We start from the raw sequence: 26,004 nt of genomic DNA on the forward strand, positions 1-26,004 counted from the left end.
AGTCTAACCTTTCGGATTTGTTCTCTGTAGGAACAGTCACAAAAGAGTGTCAATACAGAAAATAATGCCTTTGGAATGTAACTCTCAGATGGATGTGCTGAAAAAAAAAAAAAGACCCACAGGAGTTAATTTACACGTCCTAGAGGTATGCTAAGCCACATCTGCAATTGTCTGCCAAACTGCCTTCACGATCTAAGTCACAGCTACGCAGACGATTGGCTGGACAGGATGTTCTTCAGAAAGAATTAGATTTTTTGTTGCTCAGAATTCAGATGAATCAATGTCTCATACACTAACTTTTTAGAATGACATCTCTCCAACAGAAATATGCCATTGCTGCACTGGCATTTCTGATTTTTCTGAGTTACCCAGGCCAATTGCATTCTGCGAAACCAAAGCAAACCATCAGATTATTTTTTAGGCAGTACATTCTCTGCCTCACTGGCTCAATCAACATTTGGGAGATATTCATCAAAACCAAGGCACCAAAATCACCCAAAAGGTTTTGGAAACCTTGAACAGACTATCCAGATGTAATCTTCACTCAGAGTGTCTTTCCCTGCAATTTTCAGCGGACTTGTTTGCAGTCCGAAGAATCAGATCTTTTCGGGGATTATTTCTTACAGGCTTAACCTCTGATGTCAATGATGTATAAACATTTTAAACATTGATGAGAAATGAACTAACATTCCCCCTATCACCTATGTACATATCTTAGTAAGACTTCCCCCAGCATGGGAATCTTTCCTAGATTTGTATGCATTGATTCAATAAGCCAGTGAGGGGATGGATGTCAGCAATGGGTATGGTGAACATCTAATGCGTAAGAGTCATGTATGAAATTCTCAACAAAACAACATAAATGAAAGACATACTCCGCATCATACCTTGGTGATAAGGTTTCCAACATATGGCAGGACGCCACGAGCTGCCAGGTACACTTTCCAGTCAGCTGGCTTTATGAGCTTCTGGTAGAGTGCTAAGTACTCAGCAGCGCATTCCCCAGCAATACTGAGCTCATCCAAATAACTGGGGAAAGAAAAAGATCAAGATTCACAAACAATTCTTTAGAAAAAAAAAAAAAGAAAAAAAAAAACACACACCTCACCTGACCAAAACCCTTAAATTAGCTCATGAATCAAGTCAGCAATTCCACCATTACAGTAAGATACAGACACAGAAAAAACACTCCAAGATCAAGTAGCATGCTCAGTGTCTGGATTTCCCTGTAATAACACGTATAAGGAACTGAGGACCATGAGGCGATTTGACATACACACCTGGTAAGAAGGTCTAAGACCTGCTGTTTCCGACTCTGAATGGTTGCCATCGCTTCCACAATGGTACATGCTGCCTGCCGGGCTGCTTGGGTTGCTGGTGTAAAAAGCACCTACAGAACAAAATCATCATAAAGTCACCGGTTGCAAATACCTTCAAGAACACGGAACAGATGGAAATGAAAGTTTTATGTGGGGCTACCCCATGTCAAATACTTGCGCTCCTCCCCGGGAATTGCTAGATTTATAATCTCTGGGAGTTCAGTGTTCATTGTTTTCTAAATAGTGATCCTACAGACTGTTCAAACCTAGCCTACTCCTCTCTGCTCAAGCTAATTTGTTGTTCCATTGTAATTAACAGATTTGAGGTTTGGTGATTTTAAGTTTCTATTTTGCTGCTATGGTTGCTTCTGCCCTGAGTCCTGTTCTGATGCTGTAGTTTTCCTTTTCTCTGCACTGGTACTTGTGCTACTGGACCCCATTTTAGAGCAATAGTTACTTCTATTTCTTAATTTAGGGAGATTTGTAGGTCGTAGTGTTTTTCTGCTATTCTTGTGAATATTGCACGTTCCTTGTCCAGTATTCCAGTGTTCTACCTGCATACTTCTAATCCTTGTTCCAGCTGCAAATCAGACTTCCCTAGCTTCCTATAACCGTCTTGTTTTCCCCCTGCTTAGTTAAGTGTAATTTATCTCCCCTCTCTATTCTGTCACACTTTACCCACTTGATATTCTTTACAATCTAGCCCTAACTTTTCTGAGTACTGTTTCTGTAGTTTTACTATTCCTCTGTTATTAAAACTCATTCCTTCAATCCTAAACACTGTATATTCTGACCAAGGACCTCTTTTCAATTTGTTCCATCTCGTATTTGTGTTCAGAAATCTATTTATTAACAGACTGAGCCACTGAGTTCTAAGGTTGGGTACCTCGGAGCCACAGACTTCGGTTAGCAATATTAATCCATAATGGCTGCAGAGTGTTTCCTAAAACTGACAATAACTGTTTTACAAGTTACTTACCTTTGGTAACGAGATATCTGGTACAGACATATTCTAACTGCAGATTACTTACCTTTGAATTTCCCCCAGGCGCCAGCCTGGATCCAGAGAATTTTCTTCGAACAATACCCTTGCACGTCGTTTGGTAGCATCAGTCAACTCCGTAGGCGTTGTTGGCATCCTAGTAGCTGTAATGACGTTGGGAATGGTACATAGAAGCTGCCTCAGCGCAGTGACGTCAGTTTATTTTCACGACTGTCCACGCCAAAGTGCAGAGCTGCGAAGAAAACTGAAATTGGTGTGCCAGAGCTAAGTTCCTGAATGGTGAAGCCCTGTCCATAGAAATCAGTTCGCAAGTGGGAAGGATGGGTGGGGCGGTAAGGAATCTGCAACTAGAATAGGTCTCTACCAGACATTTCGTTACCAAAGGTAAGTAACGTGTACATCTGATGGAGACTTCTAGTTGCAGATTCCTTACCCTAGAATCAATACCAAAGTCATGCCATCCACGTAGGTGGGCTGTGAAACAAGATCATACTAGAAAGTCCTGCAGGACTGAACGGCCAAAGTAGCCGTCCCTACGGACCACACTGTCCAGGCAGTAATGATTAGAAAACATGTGCAAGGATGCCCACGTTGCTGCCTGGCAGATATCCAGGACAGGAACTCCACATGCTAACGCTGTGGATGCAGCAGTTCTGGTGGAATAAGCATACAAGCCCTCAGGGGGTTGCTTCTTTGCCAAAGTGTAGGATGTTGGTTCTATACATAGTGAAAGATAGTGTGCACAGAGTCCAAGGGTTCCCCTTAGAGGTTGATAGTGGCAAAATTAGATAATACTAATGCTCTATTTTGTGGTAGTGTGGTCGAGCAGTAGGCCTATCAGAGGGTAGTGTTAAGCATTTGTTGTACACACACTCAAAGACTTAACTCCAGGCCAATAGGTTTTTATATAGAAAAATATTATTTTCTTAATTTATTTTAGAACCACAAGATTCAGAATTCAAGTAAGTATATAAATTGTAAGGTACTTGGCATTGGCACTTTGAATAAAAATAGTAATGTACACAGTTTTGGCAAAAATGGCAATAACCTATTTTAAGTGGACACCGTGCAAAAATCAACAGTTCCTGGGGGAGGTAAGTACAAGTTAGTTAGTTTATGAGGTAAATAAAGCACTTACAAGTTCAGTCTCCGGGGCATAGGCAGCCCACCGTTGGAAGTTCAAGGCAACCTCAAACACCCAGCACCAGCAACACGGGGCCGGTCAGCTGCAGAGGTCAAAGTAGGGCCCAAATAGCATAGGCTCCTATAGTAGAGAATAGAGGTGCTTCGGTTCCAGTCTGCTAGCAGGTAAGTACCTGCGTCCTCGGGAAGCAGACCAGGGGGGTTTTTGTAGAGCACTTTTTGGGGTGGGGGGAAGGTACCAACAGGCACACAAAATACACCCTCAGCGGCACAGGGGCGGCCGGGTGCAGTGTGCAAAGTAGGTGTCGGGTTTTAGGTTTAAATCAATGGAGAGACCCGGGGGTCACTCTGGCGATGCAGGCAGGGCACAGAGGGGCTACTCAGGCCAGCCACCAACTGGGCAAGGATGAGGGCCACCTGCTAGTCACTCCTGCACCGGTAGTTGGTTTCTCTCGGACCTGGGGGGTGCGGGTGCAGTGCTTCTTCCAGGCGTTGGGTTCTTTGTTACTGGGCAGTCGCGGTCAGGGGGACCTCTGGATTCTTTCTGCAGGCATCGCTGTGGGGGTTCAGAGAGGTCATCTCAGGGTGTCCAGACCATTGGAGTCGCCTGTGGGTCCTCTCTGACCAGTTTCTGCCAGCCTGGCACATACAGATGGGTTTCTGGCCACATGGGGTGAGTGCCTTTGTGCACTCTGTGGCCAGGAACAATGCCTGTACTGGGTGGAGGTGCTTCTCACCTCCCCCTGCAGGAACTAACACCTGGTGGTGAGCCTCAAAGGCTCATGCCTTTTGTTACAGCACCCCAGGGCATTCCAGCTAGTGGAGATGCCCGCCATTCCAGCCACTGCCTCCCCTTTTGGCGGCAAGGCTGGAGGAGATGATGAGGAAAAACAAGGAGGAACCACCCACCAGTCAGGACAGCCCTTAAGGTGTGCTGAGCTGAGGTAACCCCTGCCTTTAGAAATCCTCCATCTTGGTTTTGGAGGATTCTCCCAATAGGATTAGGGAAGTGCCCCCCTCCCCTCAGGGAGGAGGCACAAAGAGGGTGTAGCCACCCTCCAGGACAGTAGCCGTTGGCTACTGCCCTCCTGACCTAAACACACCCCTAAATATAGTATTTAGGGGCGACCCAGAACCCAGGAAATCAGATTCCTGCAACCTACAACAAGAAGGACTGCTGACCTGAAAGCCCTGCAGAGACGACGGGGATGACAACTGACTTGGCCCCAGCCCTACCGGCCTGTCTCCAGACTCAAAGAACCTGCAGAGCGACGCATCCGATACGGAACCGCAACCTCTGAAGCCTCAGAGGACTGCCCTGAACCCAAAGGACCAAGAAACTCCAAAGAACAGCAGCACTGTTCAAAAACAGCAACAACTTTGCAACTTTCTTAGACTTCACTCTTCCCGCTGGAAGCGTGAGACTTCACACACTGCACCAGACGCCCCTGGCTCGAGCTCCAGAGAACCAACATTGCAGGGAGGACTCCCAGGCGACTACGACCTCATGAGTAACCTGAGACGACCCCCCTGGAGCCCCACAGCGACACATGCAGAGAGGATCCAGAGGCTCCCCCTGACCGCGACTGCCTGGAACAAAGAACCCGACGCCTGGACCAACCACTGCACCCGTAGCCCCCAGGACCAGAAGGAACCGAACTCCAGTGCAGGAGTGACCATCAGGCGACCCTCTTCCAAGCCCAGTTGGTGGCTGGCCCGAGAATCCCCCCTGTGCCGTGCCTGCACCGCTAGAGTGATCCTCTGGTCCCTCCATTGATTCCTATTGAAAACCCGACGCCTGCTAAGCACACTGCACCCGGCTGCCCCTGTGCCGCTGAGGGTGTGTTTTGTGTGCCTACTTGTGTCCCCCCCTAGAGCTCTACAAAACCCCCCTGGTCTGCCCTCCCAAGACGCAGGTATTTATCTGTTGGCAGATTGGAACTGGAGCACCGCTGTTCTCCATAGGCACCTGTGTGTTTTGGGCCCTCATTTGATCTATGCACCTGACCGGCCCTGTGTTTCTGGTGCGGTGACTTTGGGGTTGCTTTGAACCCCCAACAGTGGGTTGCCTATGCCTAGGAAACTGAACTTGTAAGTGTCTTACTTACCTCAGAAACCTAACCTTTCTTACCTCCCCCAGGAACTGTTGATTTTTGCAGTGTCTCCACTTTTAAAATAGCTTATTGCCATTTTAACTAAAACTGTGTATGTTACTGCTCTAATTCAAAGTTCCTTACTTACCTGTGTGGAGCACCTTGCAGTTTATGTATTTACTTCCAATCTTGAATCTTGTGGTTCTAAAATAAATTAAGAAAATATATTTTTCTATATACAAACTATTGACCTGGAGTTAAGTCTTTGAGTGTATGTTCCTCAATATTGCCTGTGTGTGTACAACAAAAGCTTAACACTACCATCTGATAAGCCTACTCTTCGACCACATTACCATAAAATAGAGCATTGGAATTATCTAATTTTGCCACTATTTTACCTCTAAGGGGAACCCTTGGACTCTGTGCACACTATCCCTTACTTTGAGATAGTATATACAGGGCCAACTTCCTACATTTCCACACACACACTGATAAACAGTAAAGGTTAGAAAACAGTGTAAAATAGCAATAAGCAATAGTAACCATAGGGGGAGCCCAAACCATATACTAGGAAAGTGGAATGCGAACACAGGGCCCCCACCAGAGTAAGTAAATCGTGTAGAGGGGAGCTGGGAGTACTAGCAAACCACACAGGTAAGTAATGCATTATCCCCCAGCGACGAGGAATACAGGAGTAAAACACTGGATTCCCCCAAAACCACCCCAAAGGATGAAAAGAAGAAAAAGAAGACACCCACAACAGCCTGCAAGGAACCAAAGGCCAGAAGTCGAAGCAGAGGTTGCAGAGGAGTCCTGCTGAAATCTTGCAAACCGATTCAGAGGACCCACGCCAGAGGAAGACCCTATATAGCCCAAAAAGGGGTCTCGGTCACCTAACTAGGTAACTACCTATCAGAGGGTGCCTCTGACATCACCTGCCTGGCTTGGCCACTCAGATGTCCCCAGAGTTCCCTGCCAACCTTGGAATCAAGATGGCAGAACCCAGGGACCCATTGGAGGAGCTCTGGGCACCACCCCTGGGGTGGTGATGGACAGGGGAGTGGTCACTCCACTTTCCCGTTTCGTGCCCGAGCAGGGACTTGGGGTCCCTGAACCAGTGTGGACTGCTTTATGCACAGAGGGCACCAAATGTGCCCTTCAAAGCAAAACCAGTGGCTTTGGGAGGCTACTCCTCCCAAGCCAGTCACACCTATTTCCAAAAGGAGAGGGTGTTACCTCCCTCTCCCTAAGGAAATAATTTGTTCTGTCTTCCTGGGCTTCCTGAACAAGAAGCAGGGGGGCAGAAACCGGTCTGAGGGGTGGCAGCAGCTGGGCTGCCCGGGAAAACCCTTTAAGACAGGTGGTAGCTTTGCTGGGGGTCCTCTAAGGAGCCCCCAGAGTGCATGGAATCATACTTCCAATACTTGCAATAGTATTGGGGTATGATTACGACCTATTTGACACCAACCATGCCCAGGTTAGGAGTTACCATTATGTAGCTAGACACTGTAATGACCTATGTCCGGTACACATATAAAATGGCGTCCTAACACGAACGAAGTCCAGTAAAATGGGGCTGGAATTTGTGGAGACACCTCTGCTAGTTCAGGGGTCCCCTCACACACAGGTACCTGCACCCTGCCCTCTGGGCTGAGAGGGCATACCATAGGGGTAACTTACAGTGACCTGGTGCAGTGACCTGTAGTGAAACTGTGTGCAGCCGGTTCATGCCAACTGCAATGGCAGGCCTGCAGAACCTTTTGCATGGGCTCCCTATGGGTGGCAGATTAACTGCTGCAGCCCACAGGGATCACGTGGAACCCCAATGCCCTAGGTACCCAAGTACCATATACTAGGGACTTACACGGGGGCACCGGTAGGCCAGCGGGGGGAGAAAAGGTTAGCAGCAACCAAATTTGGGAGGAGGGAGCATAATCACCGGGGGCCCGGTTAGCAGGATCCCAGTGAACACAGTCAAACACACTGAAAAACAGGCCAAAAGTGGGGGAAACCAAGATAGAAAGAGGCTACTTTCCTCCACTGTGTTAACACTTTCCTACCCAAGAACTGCATTGGTTCCTATGAGAAATTGTACTGTGTCTACTTTTGAAACTGCAAAGTGGTACTTACTTGTAAACTGTTTTATCTGCAAAACCTAAACAAAGTACATTTGATATATAGGCTTGATGCAAACTTACAACTTGACTTACCTGCAACAAAGATCCTTTTGTTTCTAGAAATAAAGTAACAAATTAATATATAACAACATTGGCCTGGAGTTAGTCATTGAGTGTGTGCTTCATTTCTTGACTGTGTACAACAAATGCACTACCCTCTGATAAGCCTAACTACTCAACTAAAAGAGGGTGCAGGAAGGTGGTTCTGTATATACTATATCAAAATGAGATAGTGTGCATAGAGTCCAGGGGTTCCCCAAGAAGCTTGATAGAGACAATAATAGATAATACTAATGCTTTATTTGTGGTAGAGCAGTTAGGCTTATATTCGTGTTAAGCATTTGTTGTACACACACAGGTAATAAATGAGAACACACAGTTAATGACTTAACTCCAGGCCAAGAGGTTTTTAAATAGAAAAATATTCTTTTGTTAATTTATTTTTAGAACCACAAGATTCATTTAGCAGCTAAGTACATTCAATGAAAGGTACTTTGCATAGTAACAGTTGAGACTTTGAATAGATTCAATATTGTACACAGTTTTCATTAAAATGGAAAAAAGCTATGTTAAAAGTGGACACTGCAATTTTCAACAGTTCCTGGGGGAGGTAAGTACAGTACAATTTCAGAGGTAAGTACCACACTTACGGGTTCAATCTCCGGGGAATAGGTAGCCCACCGATTAGGAGTTCAAGGCAACCCCAAACACCCAGCACCAGCAACACAGGGCCGGTCAGGTGCAGAGGTCAAACAGGAGCCAAAATACAGTGGGCACCTATGGAGACATGGGGTACGGTTCCAGTCTGCTTGCAGGTAAGTACCCGCGTTGTCGGAGGGCAGACCAGGGGGGTTTGGAAGAGTACTGGAGGGGCCCCAAGTAGGCACAGAAACCACACCCTCAGCAACACGGGGGCAGCCGGGTCCAGTGTGCCAACAGGGCGTTGGGTTCTCAATAGAACTCTATGGAGGGATCTGGGGGTCACTTAGGCACTGCAGGCAGGGCACAGGGGGGCCTCTAGGGAAACCCACCCACTGGGCAAGGTTGAGGGCCGCCTGCTGGTCGTTGCTGCACCAGTGGTCGGTTTCTCACAGGTCTGGGGGCTGCGGGTGCAGTGCTTCTCCAGGTGTCGGATATCTTCGTCCTGGGCAGTCGTGGTCAAGGGGGGTCCTCGGGATTCCCTCTGCAGGCGTCGTTGTGGGGGGTGCTGAGAGCTCAGCCCCGGGTGGACACGTCTGAGTCGCCTGGGGGTCCTCTCTGGATAGTTGGTTTCTCTGGACACGGGCCGGGGGCGTTGGGTGCATAGTAGCGGGGACTCACTCTTCTGGAGTGAGGTGGGGAGTCCCTTTAAAGATGGATGTCTTTACTTATGGTTGGACAGAGCTGCTGCCCATTGGAGTTCTTGGTCCTCGTGATGCAGGCAGTCCCCTGGAGGCTTTTCAGGGGTCACTGGTCCTGTAGAACGCGTCGCTTTTCGGTTGCAGGGTTTTTTAAATAGGATACAGGCCGGAAGGGCTAGGGTAAGTCAGTTGTCATCTCCTTTTCTTCTATGCGGGGTTTTCAGCTCAGCAGTCCTTCTTGTGAGGTAATCAGGAATTTGAAGAGCTGGGTTCAGGGTCGCCCCTAAATACTAAATTTAGGGGTGAGTTAGAGGGCAGCTACACCCTTCTTGTGCCCACTCCCACTGGGGAGGGGAGCACATCCCTATCCCTATTGGTTCTAACCCTCCAAAGCATGATGGAGGATTTCTCAAGGAGGGGGTCACTTCACCTCTGGCCACCTTAGGGGTGGACCTGGCTGAGGGGGTGACTCCTAGTTTTTCTCATTATCCCTCCGGACTTGCAAAAAGTGGGGGCTCACCCGGGGGGCGGGGATCTCCACTAGCTGGAGTGTCCTGGGGCATTGTAACACCAGGCTTGAGCCTTTAAGGCTCACCGCCAGGTGTTACAGTTCCTGAAGGGGGAAGTGAAAAGCACCTCCACTCAGGACAGGCTGTTTCTGACCACAGAGGGCACAAAGCCACTCACCCCATGTGGTCAGAAACTCGTCTGGAAGTGGCTGGTTGGCACAGACCGGTCAGCCTTGTACTAGTAGTTGGGCTAAAATACAGGGGCCATCTCTTAGATGCCATCTATGTGCATTTCTCAATAAATCCCACACTGGCATCAGTGTGGGTTTATTGTGCTGAGATGTTTGATACCAAACTTCTCAATATTCAGTGTAGCCATTATGCTGCTGTGGAGTTCGTAATGACAAACTCCCAGACCATATACTCAGTATGGCTACCCTGCACTTACAATGTCTAAGAATTGACTTAGAAACTGTGGGGGCATTGTGCTCATGCAGCTATGCCCTCACCTGTGGGTTGTAGGCATGGCACTCTGAGGGGAGTGCCATGTTGACTTTGTCTTTTCTCCCCACCAGCACACACAAGCTGCAAAGCAGTGTGCATGCACTGACTGAGGGATCCCTGAGGGGTGCATAATACATGCTGCAGCCCTTAGGGACCTTCCCTGGCCACAGGGCCCTTGGTACCAGGGGAACCTTTTACAAAGGACTTTCCTGGTGTCAGGGTTGTGCCAATTGTGGAAACCAAAGTACAGTTTTAGGGAAAGAACACAGGTGCTGGGGGTCTGGTTGGCGGGGTCCCAGCACACTTTCAATCAAAGCAGGCATCAACACTATGCAAAAAGTGGAATGTGACCATGCCAACAGTGGCATTTTCCTACAGAGTGCATTCATATTATCTACTTTAGCTTCTGTTAAGCCTTTGGGGATCCACTGGACTCTATACCTCATTTTGGTGTAGTATATACAGACCCATCAACAGACAGACAGAACCTAACGGCACACAGGGGTACTGCTGAGAAATTTCTCCAGATCCAGTCAGCGTCTGAGGGGAAATTCAAAGGTAAGGAATCTGTAACTACAAGTCTCTATCAGATCTGCTTCCCACATGGCTACATTTATAAAATCTTTTGTTAATAGAGGCCCAATTAAATCAAAACATCAGATTATAGGTGGAAAGCTCACTTTATATTTTGTTCTAAATAACCATTTCTGACCTGGCCTCGTTTGTTTATAAGGGAAAGAGGAATATGTTATTGCGAATGAGATAAACTGACTTCAGTAAATCTTACGCAGGGTGTGATACAGATTGAGCCGTTTCCAGTGTCAGACTGACCTCACTTGCCCACTTGGAGCAAGCAGATGTATTAAGTGTTTAAAATTAATCAAGATTTTCACTTCGAAAGAAAGTCAAAAGTAGCTCACTGAAAGAAGCTGTGCTCCTCCCCAACGTCCATCTTTGGGGCAGTATTGTGTCAGAATCAGTTACCTGCAATATTAAAAAAAGTGCCCCACTCTAGTATCTTTGTAAATTCATAGGTTATGAAGGCAAACTGGAGCCATGAGATGCAGGGGGTGTTTGTGAAGGTCTAGAGTCTGAGTTCCTGACAAGGGATTTACAACTATGTCACTGGTCCTATTTAGCATTTCTTCTTACTCTCTCTTCTGGGGAGTTTGATCATGTGGTCCATGGCAGTGACTAAATGAATATAAATTGGTGGCTCTTTACAGATATTTTCCACCATAACCTTGCCATATTTCCATGAAGTAGAATACACTTACCTGTCGAAGCCAGTTGTTGTGCCCCAATTTGAGTTCAAGAGGGGAACTTCTCTTTCCTTTTCTGCTCAGAAATTGTTTCCATTTCCAAAAATATTTCTCCTGCAAGTATGCATGACGGAGTTCAGCACGACTGAGAGACTTCATACTTGTATCAGTAACTGAAAAATAGACAAGGTAAAGAACTATTTCAATAGTTAAAGTATATCAGGCCATTACGCCCTAAGTGGACACAAGAAGGCATTGTTGAGGAATCAGAATGAACACTAACAGGAAAAAAAACTTTGTATATGTCAAAGTAAATTTGACAAGTAAGTGATGTTAGTGGTTTCTCAATTTAACCTGGGATGTCCCAGAAGCCTGGATCACACTGGTACAACAATCAGTACCTTTGGAGTATAATTAAAAAGAAATACATGCTCTAGGGCAGGATAATGCCGTCAAGTTATTTGTAGTCAATAGCTGCTGAAAGGTTAGTGAACAGTGTTCACTACAAAGAATACTCCTTACTGTGGTGTAAGGATGAGCTCCTTTATAAATGTAGGATACCAAGCTCTACAGTGTACACAGGGAGGTTGCTCTCTGAATAGCACGACTCCTCCAAAAGTCACAAAGGCAGGCTGTTCTCTATGGCACACTGAGTAGATGATGTGTAGACTCACAGAAAGGCTGCAATATAGTACAGGCAGGATACTTTATAGAGCGTTCAGTCTGGCTATTCTACAGAGCGTATAGCCAGTCAATCCTACACAGTGCAAGGGCAGGCTACTCCATTAGGCGCACCAGCAGACAAACACCTGCAGTAGGCAGAAATAAAGAGTAGGTCTGAAATTGTACCATACCACCTCTCCATCCTTTCCCTCAGGATTCCAATTACTTAAGCTTCACTCAATTTATATGTTCATCGTTGGAACATCATTGGTGGAAAACTAACTCTGTTGCAAACTACTCAACAATTATTGTGCAACTTGATCATAATAGATGGACACGGAAAAAAGCATACTGTGAGCACCAGAAGACATGCACAGTCGGAAATAAAGGCGGCTCGGGTTTTGATTACATTTAATCAAGCACACTATGCTACTTCTATCGTACAAGTTACTTACCTTCAGTAACGATGTATCTGATAGAGGTATATTCTAGCTGCAGATGCTTTACTTTCAAATTTTCCCCCAGGCGTCAGACTGGATCTGCTTACTAATGTTCTGAAATCAGCTGTGGCAGGCCCTCTAGTAGATTCTTGGAAAGAGGTGATCATCGTCCCGATTTTTAAGAAGGGAGACAGGGCTGATCCTTTGTGTTATCGCCTGATTTCTTTATTGGATAGTTCAGTCAAAATTTTAGGTCGAGTGATCCTAAATAAGCTAGAAGAATGGGCGAATGAATCTCACTCTCTCTCAGAAATACAATTTGGCTTTCGCCCAGGTGTCGGCACAGTGGAACAAACTCTTAACTTGACTCTCATAATCCAGAAATATACTAAAGTTAAAAGGGGTTGCATACATCTAGCATTCATGGATCTGTCCTGTGCCTTTGATACAGTTAATAGGGAGAAATTGTGGATGGTAATGCTGGATATGGGCGTGGATAAGATATAGTCATATTACTTAGTAAACTTCATGCCTGTACAGAGGCTCGGGTCCGTTATTCTCAGGAGGGATGTATGACAGATAAATTTCCCTCACTAAAGGGGGTTAGACAGGGATATGTCCTTGCCCCTTTTCTTTTTCTCTTGTATATAAACGGGCTAGAGACATTTCTTTGTGAATCAGGGAAGGATTCCCCAGTCATCAATAATTCTCCAATCCCTGTACTTTTTTATGCGGACGATGCTGTACTCATTTCAAGGACAGCAAATGGCCTCCAGATTTTATTAAATGCTTTTAATACCTTTATGGGGAACCTTAGTCTTAAAATAAACGGAACTAAGCCATTTGTGATGAAGACCGTACCCAAATTAGCAAAAACAATTTTTTTTGTTTTAGACGGGCATGCGATACTCAAGGTCCCACATTTTACGGATCTGAGGGACCCCATTGATGGATTTTAATTGCAAATTTTTAGTTAATATACGCTCAATACAATTCCAAAAAGCCATTGAAGCAGTTTTTAGGTTCGCGAAAAGACTCAGACATAAACCTGTTAAGGAAATGATGACTGTCTTCTCCTTTAAGTGTCTCTCTATTGCGACATTTGGAGCCGGGGTTTGTGGGTATGCAGAATGTACAGGACTTCAGACTATAGAAAATACATTTTTAAGAAGGTTATTAGCAGTCCCTCAATCTACACCAGTAAAGTTCTGTCACAAAGAGGTAGGCTTGAGATACATATCTAGCTATATAAAACTTCATCCTGTAATATTGTGGGTTAAAATCTGGACTAAGCCAGAAGCGCTTTTATGTAGAAAGGTGATACAGGATTGTCTCCTCTTGTCACGATCTCTGGATATACCGTGGCTTAGATATGTCTATCTTTCTCTTCTATCATTAGGATTGGGGAATTTTTTCTTAAACCAGACACCCTAACAAGACAGGACATTAAGAAGGTTAAAGACATAATCTGGCAGAAAAATCAGGCCATGGAGTCAGCATCTGGTGTAATGAGATTATGGACGAGGTATGAGAGACAGCAATTTCAACCAAAGCTGTATCTGACCATTATTACTCATGAGCGACAAAGGTTTTTACTCACGAGGCTACGTTTAAATATTTTACATTACTTGGTAGCATTTCCAGTATGTGGAACCTGGTTCAAGATCCTCCCTCCTTGTCACTGCGATGGAAAGACACCTCAGAGTACACTACATTTTATGCTTTTTTGCACTTTATATGTTGTTCCAAGAAAAAGGTTTTTACGCCCGTTATTTTTGTCTAATAGTATTAGAACTAGCCAGCTTGCTTATTCCCACTTACACGATCTGGGAAATATGGACATAATTCAGGCTGTGTTAAATTTCATACATGCTGCTCATGGTATTTGGAAAATGTATTAATAACGTTTTTAGAAATTAATGATTGAGAAATTTGTATGTTTTATTTATTTGATGTCTTTTATGGTCTTTCTGTACCGAATAAAGTAAAGTAATGAATTATGACTGGATCTGGAGATTTTTTCTTCGAGCAATACCCTTGTGCGTCGGAAGGTGGCGTCGGTCTACTCAGCGGGCATCGTTTGGGTGTAGTCGCTGTGATGACGTTGGGAGTAGTACATAGATGCTGCCTCAATGCAGTGACATCAGTTTCTTTTCACAACGTTCCACGCCAAAGCACAGAGCTGTGAAGAACTCTGAAATCGGTGCACCAGAGCTGAGGCCCTGAATGGGGAATCCCTGTCCCTAGAAATTAGTTAGCAAGCGGGGAGGATGGGTAGATCAGTAAGGAATCTGCAACTAGAATATGTCTCTACCAGATACATTGTTACCAAAGGTAAGTAACTTGTACATCTGATAGAGACTTCTAGTTGCAGATTCATAACCTTAGAATAAATACCCAAGCAATGCCATCCACGGAGGGGGGCTGCGAACCAAGTGGAAAGTCCTGCAGGACTGAATGACTAAAGTAGCCGTCCCTACGGAACCGACTGTCTAGGCAGTAATGTTTAGTAAACGTGTGCAGGGATGCCCACGTTGCTGCCTGGCAGATATCCAGGACAGGAACTCTGCGTGTAAACGCTGTGGAAGCAGCAGCTGCTCTGGTGGAATCATCGTGCAAGCCCTCAGAGGGTTGCTTCTTGGCCAAAGCGTAGCACATTTTGATGTAAAGCAGTACCCATCTCGAGATGGTATGTTTTTGCACTGCCTTCCCTTTCTTAGGGCCTATATCCAACAAAGAGTTGATCGTCCACCCAGAAATCTTCAGTACGATTGAGACAGAATGTCAATGCTCTTTTTAGATCCAGGAGGTGCAGTCTCTTCTCTTCGTGAGAAGGATGTGGAGGTGAGTAAAAAGTAGGCAAAGTGACGGACTGGCCTACATGAAAAGGTTTAATGACTTTTGGAAGGCCTTAGTGCGTAACACCACCTTGTCAGGGTACACAGACAAAAATGGGGGCTTAGAAGATGTAGCCTGAAGCTCAATCACCCTGCGAGCAGAAGTGATGGCAACAAGAAAAACTGTTTTGAAAGTAAGGAGCGAAGGGACAATTGTGGATCGGCTCAAAGGGAGTACACATTAAGTAAGGACAAGACTGAGGGCCCACTGAAAATGATCAACGGAGTGGGAGGAAACAAATGGGTGATGCCCTTAAGGAGTCTACTAACAATAGGAGACAAAGAGTGAAGGCTGATCAGGCAACCTAAAAGGCTGAGATAGCCGATAAATAGCCCTTAAGAGAGTCCAAAGCAGAGCCCTGCTGGGCCAAAGAAAGAATGAACAAAAGAACCTCAAAAAGAGGAGCAGAGAGGGGATCAACAGATTTGTTGGTACACCATGCTACAATTTTATGCCAACAACAGGGGTATACCATTTTGGTGGATGGAAGTCTGGCTGCCAAGAATACATCACAGACTTCAGGTGGAAGGTCAAAAGCCGTCAAATGCCGCCGCTCAATCTCCATGCATGAAGGCGGAGATTGGACTGGTTCGGGTGAAGAACTGGCCCCTGCTGCTGCCACAGAATATCTTCCTGAACAGGCAGTCTGAGTGGAGGATCAGTGGCCATGCTCAATAGCTCTGGATACCATACTCTCCGTGCCAAGTCCGGAGCCACCAAGATTACTTGGGCCCAGTTCTTGATCTTCTTGAGGACTCCGTACAGAAGTGGTAAAGGCGAAAAGGAGGCTGGAGTTCCACTCGAGACGAAAAGAATCTCCGAGCGAGTGCCACCTTGGAAACTCCAATGCGCAAAACATCTGACATTGCGTGTTTTCTGCGGAGGCGAACAGATCTAACCAAGCTCTCCCCACTGCTGAAAGAGACCTTGCACCACCTCCGGATGGAGACGCCATTCGCTATAGGCTATGCATCAATGGCTGAGTTTGTGTGCTCTGGCGTTCAGAAAGCCTGCCAGTTGTTGAACCACCAGGGTGATGTCCTGATGTGCCAGCCATGTCCAGAGGCTTAGCACCACTTGACAAAGGGTCCAGGACCCTACTATGCCTTGTTTGTTGCAGTACCACATGGTGGTAGTGTTGTCCTTGAACACTTGCACTACTTTCCCTTTGAGAAGGGGGAAAAATGCCTTCAATGCAAGCCTGACCACCCAGAGCTCCAGAAGATTGATATGGATCCCAGACTTCGCCGGAGAACAGGTCTCTGATCTCTGCCTCTCCCATGTGGCTGCCCTATCCCAGAAGTGACGCGTCCGTCACTATGGATAGACCTGGTTGGGGGAGGCAGCGGGATCTGCCTTTGAACCAATGCTGATTCAAAAGCCACCAATACAGGTCTGCCACAATCCCCTCCGAGATCTGGACCACGTCGGAGAGATTTTCCTGATGCTGCACCAACTGGAACTTCAAGTTCCACTGCATAGCCCACATATGCCATCTGGCATGTGTCACTAGCAGGATGCAGGAGGCCATGAGGCCCAGCAGCCTCAGAGTCAGTCTCACCAAAACTCAAGACGGAGGCTGAAAGACTGGAATCATAGCCTGAATATCCTGAACTCGCTTTTTGGGAGGATAGGCTCGAAACTGCATTGTGTCCAGAACAGCTTTGATGAAAGGGTGCGTCTGAGAGGGAGTCAGGTGTGACTTTGGCACGTTTATAGTGAAACCCAGCGTGTGCATGAGTTTTTCCATAGTTTGAAGGTGGGAGATGACTTTGTGGAGGTGAGTCTACCTTCAACAAACAGTCGATGTAGGGGGAAGACAAACCGCCAACCTGCGCTGATGAGCTGCAACCAAAACAATCACTTTTGTGAACACCCGAGGGGGCGCTGGTAAGGCAGAAAGGGAGCATGGTAAATTGAAAGTGTTCGTGACCTACCACGAATCGTAGGTAACATCTGTGGGCAAGCAGGATCGGAATATGGAAATAAGCGTCCTACAAGTCCAACGCTACCATCCAGTCTTCTAGGCCCAAGGCAGACAGGATCCGAGCTAGGGTGAGCATTTTGAATTTCTCCTTCTTGAGGAAGAGATTGAGGGCCCGAAGGTCTAGGATATGATGTAAGCCCTTGTCTTTTTTAGGAACCAGAAAGTAGCAGGAATATCAACCATGACCTACTTCTGGGGCAGGGACCAAGAGAGCCGCGACTTCCTGGCAGAGAAGTGCAAAACTATCCTCCGGTATATGGCTGGATGATGGAAGCATGGCTGGTGGGGCAGATTCGAAGTAGCCGGAGTAGCCCCTTTGAACGATCTGTAAAACCCACCTGTCCATAGTGATGGATTCCCAGTGGGGCAGGTGATGGTGAATCCTGCCAACTGGACCAGAGTGAGGGGACCGACTAGGAAGGTTTGGAGGCTGCAGCAGGGTGCTGGGGCGGACTGGGCAGACCTCTGGTTCCCTGTCCAACTACCACCTGGGATTCCGCATCCCCAGCCATACAGCAGCTGAACAGCATGGGTGGCACGGTGGTTGGGAAAGGGACGCGACGGGGAGCCCCTTCTATGGCCACAAAAGGCAGACTGTTGGGGACAAGGGGCCGTGGAAAGGCAGAGGGACTGAGCTGTAGCCCGGGAGTCCTTGAATCTCTCCAGTGCCAAGACTGGCTTGTCTCCAAAGAGACGGGAGCCATCAAAGGGCATGTCCATAAGAGTCTGTTGGACATCCCCTGAGAAATCAGATGTACCTAAGCAAGTGTGGTGGCTCAAGGGCACCGTCGTCGCAACCGATCTACCCAGAGTGTCGGTCGTGTCCAGCCCACATCGGATAGTGAACTTTGCAGCATCTCTCCCATCGGTGACAGCCCGGGAGACAATAGCACGGGCCTCGTCCACTATCTGCGGCAGAACTTGAATGACTGTATCCCACAGAGAGTGAGTATAACGGCTCAAAAGGCATGCGGTTTTCACAGACCTCGGCGCAAGACTGCAGGAAAAAATCATCTTCTTCCCAAATTGTTCCAGCCTTTTTGATTCCCTATCTGGAGGTGCGGAAGGGAATGCACCCGAGGATGAAGATGCCTAAATAACAAGGCTCTTATGCATGGGACAGGAATTTAGGGTCACTTGGGGCGGGCCGATTGCAGAGTGCGATTGTCCTATTCACAGGTGCCCTTATGTTGGGTCTGGACCAAGTACCCAAAAGGACAGAGGTGAGGGCTTCATTGAATGGAAGAAGAGGTTCAGATGTGGAAGCCCCTGGTTGAAGCACCTCCATCAAGAGATTAGACCCGACTTGAACAGTAGGCAGCTCAAAGCCGATGACCTGAGCCACTCTACTGACCACCATGGAATAAGTTGCTCCCTCCACTGTAACCACAGTAGGAGGGAGACAGCATTCCAGCGGCTGAAGAGCTATCCAGACCACTGGCCTCGCCCAACTCCTGTGCCCAGTCCAAGTTAGAGCCATCCTGGTATTCATAAGGGTCCAGGTACCCCTCCAATCCTTCCCAGAATTCAAACCCATGAGAATAAGGGTCAGAATCCAACCTAGGGTGAATAGGCCCTATCAAAGAAGGAGGCGGTGGCGGGCGACACCAGTCCAACTAAGTCGTCGGGGATCAGGATCGGGTAGACGTCGATGGTGGGCACCACCAATGTTGGGAGCGTTGACAATTGAACCAGCACCGGGGAAGGTCTTGATAGTATGACCGGCGTCGGTGTGTATCCGGAGGGGACTTCGGTGGTCAGAGCCGCTGGGTGGAACCCGAAGGCCCACCAACTGAACCCCCTTGGGCGCGAAGGCTCCTTAGCGGGGTCGGGCTTCCAAAAAATGAGGCGCATGGCCTCATAAAAGTCTTTCAATTGGGCAGGTGTTGTCCTGGCTCCCGGAAACTCAGGGAGTCGTGGAGCGAACCCAATAGCAAGCTCCGAGGACAGAGGCCTTGAGTGTCGACGCTCCTCCTGCGTCACATCAGCTGTGCGACCGGGTGAAGTAGAAGGATGAAAGGATTTCTTCGACTTCTTACCTTGACCTGAAGACAAGTGGTGGTGGCTCCGTGGCCGGTCTCGGGACCTTCTCCTCGAGCAAGACCGGGACCTATGCAGATTCGAGCGTCGGGCTGCAATAAGCTTGAGGGACCGCTCCCTCAAGGCCTTCGGGTGCATGGCCCAACACTCGGAGCATGACTTGGGGCCGTGGTCGCACTCGAGGCATCACAAAGAGACCCGATGCGGATCCGTCACCGACATCATGCGGTGACACTCCTCGCACACAGACTGAAGCCCATCTTCGGGGACATCCCTCGACGCACCAAAAATCACAAAAACTCAACAAAATAGTCGAAGTCGGTCAAAAAGTGACCAAGGGTAGCTATCTCCGGATCAGCGTGTGGCGCAGAAAGAAAATAACTGATGTCAGTGCGCTCAGGTGGCGCCTTTGTACTACTCCCGACATCGTCATGGCACGGCACCAACGACGCCTGCGGAGTCTACCGACGTGCAAGGGTATTGCTCGGAGAAAAAATCTCCGGATCCAGTCTAACGCCTGGGGGAAAATTCTAAGGTGAGGAATCTGCAACTAGAAGTCTCTATCAGATAGTTAGTTGTTGCTGTCTGGGTAGTAAATTGTGTTAAACATGTTAGAAAACAGAATGCCTGAAACTGCATATCCTCCAAATTCAAAACAGCCAAGTTTCAAAAGGAAACAAAGGAACCCAAAGGATACATTACCCCCTCTGGCAGGCAGGCACTTTTTCCAAGACTCGTATGATGCTTTGGGGTCTCTCCTGAGCCACAGCTGGGCCTGAGCATGAATCTCATTGCAGTAAGGTTTAACAGTGGTGAGTGCCTCCACAGGAACATCCTGCAAAAAACAGAAGTAGACAGCAATGCATGTGCACAATCTCTAACATATCTGCTATTAGACATATTCATCCTGAATAAATCATTCTAGTGACAATTCCTAGCCTTGAACTTGGGGATAAACCCATTTACCAAAATATCATGAGCCCCATAATTAAGGACAATGGTTCCTACATCAGTCTATAATAATAAATAAAGAACACAGTTTTTACAAACTGAACTCTCGCTTTATTAAAATAACAGGAGTTATTAGCAAAACTGTAGTTGAGAGAACATATGATAATACCTTGACATTTGTCCTTATTATGGTCAAGATGCCCCTTACAGAATGACCTTCAATATTCCTTGCAGGATTTCCCTGCTGCTAGTGGCAATGGCCAAGAACCTCAGTAGTCTTCTTGTATGACAGCACTGACTTATTGTTGTGATGACTGTGATAAGCAGAAGCTTGGAAAGCTCCTTATGCAACTGGCAGGGGAAAAGGTATTTTACTCAAAGCTCTAATACAAAAGGGTGGCTGAAAATATATGGTACATGTCTTATTTTTCCACACATGGAGATCCTAAAATTTGAGGTGAAGATAAATCCTAACGGTGCCTTAGCATGCAATTCTTGCCTGACTTCGCTGTAAGAACTTTACACAAACAACTAGGCCATAGGATGCTGAGACCCCAAGCTCAGGCAGTATGTGTGAAAGTTGGCCTCATGGCAACATGATCTACGAGTCAAATTTTTAGGAAACCTTAAACTGAGGCTAAACATGAGAACCAAAAGCAAGCAGGAATGGCAACCAATTAATCTGAAGAACAAGGGCAGATCATGCTTAAAGAAATGCACCCACTAGTGTGGAAAATACCAGAGCTTCAAAAGCTGGCAAACAGCCACAGGACATAGGTGTCAAGGTGTCAGTACTGCTTTCAGTCTTCTTTTTCTATTAAACAGAAATTTACACTGTGAAAAAGCAGTATATATGGGAGTACTGATGAACTGTAAATGAAATGAACATTTAATTGTTCATTTTTCATCCCTGCTCAATGCTCCTGTTTGAATGTATTTACTTTGACAATTTACTAGTATTAGTTATTAAAACAATTAGGAAATTGTCATTATCATCTTGTGTAGTAAAGTGGAATCTTTCTAGCATAGTTATCCCCAAAAATTGCCTGGGGTCAGTGTGTTTAGACCGTAGTACAACGGGATCCTGCTAATCACGACCAGTTTCCGTGCCCTCTCTTCTAAATTTGGTAGTATAGTAACTTTTACACCCAGAAATTGGCATACTGGTGCACCCATATACGTTCCTAGTATTTGATACTTAGATACACCAGGGGTCGCCCATGGGCTGCAGCATATATGCCACCTATGGAAGCCCATGCAAACTGTGTATGCAGGCCTGCCATTGCAGTCTGTGTGAAATGGTGCATACATTTTTCACTTTAGGTAGAAGGCTTACCTTATATCGAGGTAATGACACATGGCTACTGTAAGTCACCCTTACGGTAGGCCCTTCAGCCCAAGGGCAGAGTGCATAGACCTGGGTGTGAGGTCACCCCTGGATGAGCAGAGGTACCCCTACAAACCCCAGACTCCATTTCCTGGGCTTTGTAAGTGTGAGGAAGCCATTTTGAGGTATGTAGTCGACACTGGTCAACACGAGTAGTCCAATTACATAAAGCTTCATCGGACCTAGGCATGTTTGGTATCAAACGTGTTGAAATCATGCAACTACACAGATTTCAGTGTTAGCTGCATGATGCCATGTACTTTGGCATGATCTACAAACACGTCATCGAACTCTGGAACCTACTCGACTCAACCTCCCCAGACATCGCCTTCCTGACCGAGACTTGGATGAACCCCTCCTCAGCACCAACATTGCCATAGCCATCCCAAGGTGTCCTGAGCTGAGGTGACCCCTGCCTTGAGAAATCCTCCATCTTGAGTTTGGAGGATTCCCCCAATAGGATTAGGGATGTGCCCCCTCCCCGCAGGGAGGAGGTACCAAGAGGGTGTAGCCACCCTCAAGGACAGTAGCCATTGGCTACTGCCCTCCCAGACCTAAACACACCCCTAAATTCAGTATTTAGGGGCTCCCCAGATAACAGGAAATCAGATTCCTGCAACCTGAAGAAACAAGGACTGCTGACCTACAAGCCTGCAGAGAAGGAGGATGACGACAATTGCTTTGGCCCTAGCCCTACCGGCCTGTCTCCAACTTCGAAAACCTGCTCCAGCGACACATCCGACAGGGACCAGTGACCTCTGAAGCCTCACAGGACTGCCCTGGACTAAAGGACCCAGAAACTCCCATGAACAGCGGCCCTGTTCAAAACCAGCTTCTTCTTTGCAACAAAGAAGCAACTTCCAAATAATTCACGTTTCCCCTCGGAAGCGTGCCACTTCCCACTCTGCACCCGATGCCCCCAGCTCGACAGCCAGAGAACCAACACCTCAGGGAGGACTCCCCGGCGACTGCGAGCCCGTGAGTAGCCCGAGACGACCCACCTGGGCCCCCACAGCTATGCCTGCAGAGAGAATCCAGAAGCTCCCCCTGACCTTGACTGCCTGTAACAAGGGACCCGACGTCAGGAACCAACACTGCACCCGCAGCCCCCAGGACCTGAAGGAAACAAACTTTGACGCAGGAGTGACCCCCAGACGACCCTCTGCATAGCCCAGGTGGTGGCTGTCCCGAGAAGCCCACCCTGTGCCTGCCTACACCACTAGAGTGACCCCCGGGTCCCTCCATTGTTTCCTGCCTGAAACCCAACACCTGCTTTGCACACTGCACCCGGCCGCCACTGTGCCGCTGAGGTGTGTTTTGTGTGCCTACTTGTGTCCAACCCCCCCACCACCCAGTGCTCTACAAAACTCCCCTGGTCTGCCCCCGAGGACGTAGGTACTTACCTGCTGGCAGACTGGAACCGGAGCACCCCTGTTCTCCATAGGCGCCTATGTGTTTTGGGCACCTCTTTGACCTCTGCACCTGACCGGCCCTGAGCTGCTGGTGTGGTAACTTTGGGGTTGCCTTGAACCTCCAACGGTGGGCTGTCTATGCCCCAGAACTGAGACTTGTAAGTGTTCTACTTATCTCCTAATCTAACCTTTACTTACCTCCCCCAGGAACTGTTGATTTTTGCATTAAGTGCCCACTTTGAAAATAGCTTATTGCCATTTTCACAAAGATTGTACATGATATTGTTTTTATTTAAAGTTCCTAAAGTATCTAAGTGAAGTATCTTACATTTAAAGTTTTTTGTGTAAATCTTGAACCTGTGGTTCTTAAAATAAACTAAGAAAATATATTTTTCCAATATAAAAACCTATTGGCCTGGAGTAAGTCTGAGTGTGTGTTCCTCATTTATTGCCTGTGTTTGTACAACAAATGCTTAACACTACCCTCTGATAAGACTACTGCTCGAATTATCTAATTTTGCCACTATCTTACCTCTACAGGGAACCCTTGGACTCTGTGCACACTATCTCTTACTTTTAAATAGTATATACAGAGCCAACTTCCTACAAATATCTAACCACACGGATAATGGACAATGGAAGATAAAGTGCGGATATCAAGTCAGACTTACAGAATTCACAACAACGTGAATCAGCACAAAGCCAACCAGAATCACTGTTCAAAGCAGATCAACTTTCCCCCACAATAATCTGTTATTTGAATCTCACACCAAGGTCCTTAAGGTAAAATGCAAGTACCATGAAAACAGGCCCAGGCAGTGAAGATTTAGGCTCCTAAACAATCAATCTGTGATGCTTGTCTCCTACAGTAGTCACAGAGATTGGGCTGGGAACTTGGATAGGCACCTGAGATGATAGGATAGGCCAACTCCAGAGATTATAAATAAACCACCATAAAAGGAGCACCACAAGTAGGTCTATCTGGTAACTTTGATGTGTAACCTTTCCCAGTGACCTCTTTGGGGGTGCAGCTGATAAGGGACACTCACTACTGAACAAGGCAATCAAGGATAGTATATTACAGTCCTTTATAGGGAGGCAGGGGGAAGGGAAGCACAAAGATGACTAGGGCCTGGCCCTTCCTGATGATCTTCAGAACTCAGGGAAGAAGAGGCACTGGCAGCAAGACATACAGTTCATCTTCCCTGGTGTTTAAAGCTCCTACGAGGTGGTGTACCACAAGGGAAATCCCCAGACAGTTCAGCTAGGTCTAGAATTTTAGAGCCTCTTGGCACTACAATTAGGGCTCACACACTGCACTGTCTGTTGCAGTACCACATGGCAGTGATGTTGTCTGAGAGAACCTGCACCAGCCATAATTTGATGGAGGGAAAAAGATAATCAATGCCAAGTTAATTGCCTCTAACTTCAACTGATGGATGCGAAGGCAGGACTCAGCTCAATACCGGTGTCCTCTTATCACCACCTCGTCCCGATGACCTCACCAATCCAGTAACAAGGCATCCGTCACCACTGTCCACAGTGGGTGCGGCGGGGACAGGAGTCTGACACTAGTCCAACTGTAATATAACAGCCACCACTGCAGGTCTTTAGTAGTCTTCTCCAGGACCTGGCTGTAACCTGCAGGGGTGTGAAATGTAATAAAATATCTACTTGCACATGGGACAGGTAGCTTCATAAATCTACTTGTCCTGAAAAGAAAAAAACTATAAAGAAAAAATGGAATTGACCTTTTGGTGCCATGTCGTGCAGCGACCAATAATGGCAGCCATCTGATTAAATAAAAGCTCTGATAATTGCCTCTATGGATTATGTTAGGCTCATAGTATAAAAGTATTTGGATACTAGCAATTCCCTTAGTTTGCCTTTCTGCAGATCTACATACTGGGCTGGAGGTAGGGGTAAGTAATAGTTCAAGGGCTGGAATTCTGGTTTGAGTCTGTGCAAGCCTACTAACTGGCATATTTTATGAGTGTTCACTGGTTCTTCTCTTATCCTTTCCCATACTGAGAAAGGCTGGAAATGTATTCCTTACAATGGCTGTAGTAACATTTCTTTCAGGGCTGAGAAAAATGTGGTTGGAGGAAAAGTGAACTTGTAAAGAGTCAGCAGATTTTCACAAGGGCAAAACTACACGTTCACATTTGCTCGTGCTAAAATGCAGTTCACAAATATTTTCTAGGAGTACGATTTCCAGACCTATTAAAGAAAATTTATGTGAAATCATTAAAGCTGTAAATCTACATTAATGCAAGAACATTTATCATGGTGCACTTTTATTTTTATTTTTTTAAATAATTGGGTCCCTAATTAGGTCTGGCAATAACAAAGCCCTTTTGTTTTTATTAAAATGCTATCTCTATCGACTGGTTTCACTATGAATGGCAGCATTCTGCTCTTTTACAAGGAGCATATCTGCACACAAAGTAGTTTTGTTTAGTACCAGGAACTACTATGGCAATGCAGGCTTTTTAAGACTAAAAACTACTGTTTGTCTAGAAACAACGTCCTGGCAAACAATACTACGTTCACCTATTTAATCCTACGTAGAGAAAGGAGCTTAATGCAGGCCAAGTGAGTAGCCAGAAAATTAAAATACCCCACTCCTTGAATCAAAGCTCTTGTGGCACCAAGCAAGCCAAAAAAGTCATTGCAACTCTACCCAGAAGTGATCTCGTCTCATCCATCCAAGCATCTATCCATTCATCTTTTCACTCACCCACCTATAGCTACCATTTCACCTTTACATTTTCATTCATCCATCCATCCATCAGCCTTTCACCATTCTGTTTGTCCAACCATCCATCTGCCCATCCATATCCAGAACAACCCGTACATCTCCAAACCTATCCACC

At 46.6% G+C, this 26,004-nt stretch overlaps 1 protein-coding gene across 17 annotated transcripts in view; it reads right to left on the reverse strand.

The window, feature by feature from the left end:
- The window catches only part of UBR4 (ubiquitin protein ligase E3 component n-recognin 4), a 1,862,787-nt gene that overhangs the window by 209,657 nt on the left and 1,627,126 nt on the right, over window positions 1-26,004 (reverse strand). For all 17 annotated transcript variants that reach the window (XM_069240131.1, XM_069240143.1, XM_069240141.1 and 14 more), the window contains 4 exons: window positions 20,081-20,213; window positions 11,366-11,523; window positions 1,281-1,390; window positions 888-1,029 (listed from right to left, as the gene is read on the reverse strand). In XM_069240131.1, the coding sequence (XP_069096232.1) occupies window positions 888-1,029; window positions 1,281-1,390; window positions 11,366-11,523; window positions 20,081-20,213 (543 nt within the window). The remainder of the gene's footprint in view (window positions 1-887; window positions 1,030-1,280; window positions 1,391-11,365; window positions 11,524-20,080; window positions 20,214-26,004) is intronic.

This window comes from Pleurodeles waltl, chromosome 6, assembly GCF_031143425.1.
Source record: "Pleurodeles waltl isolate 20211129_DDA chromosome 6, aPleWal1.hap1.20221129, whole genome shotgun sequence".
Lineage (NCBI taxonomy): Eukaryota > Metazoa > Chordata > Amphibia > Caudata > Salamandridae > Pleurodeles > Pleurodeles waltl.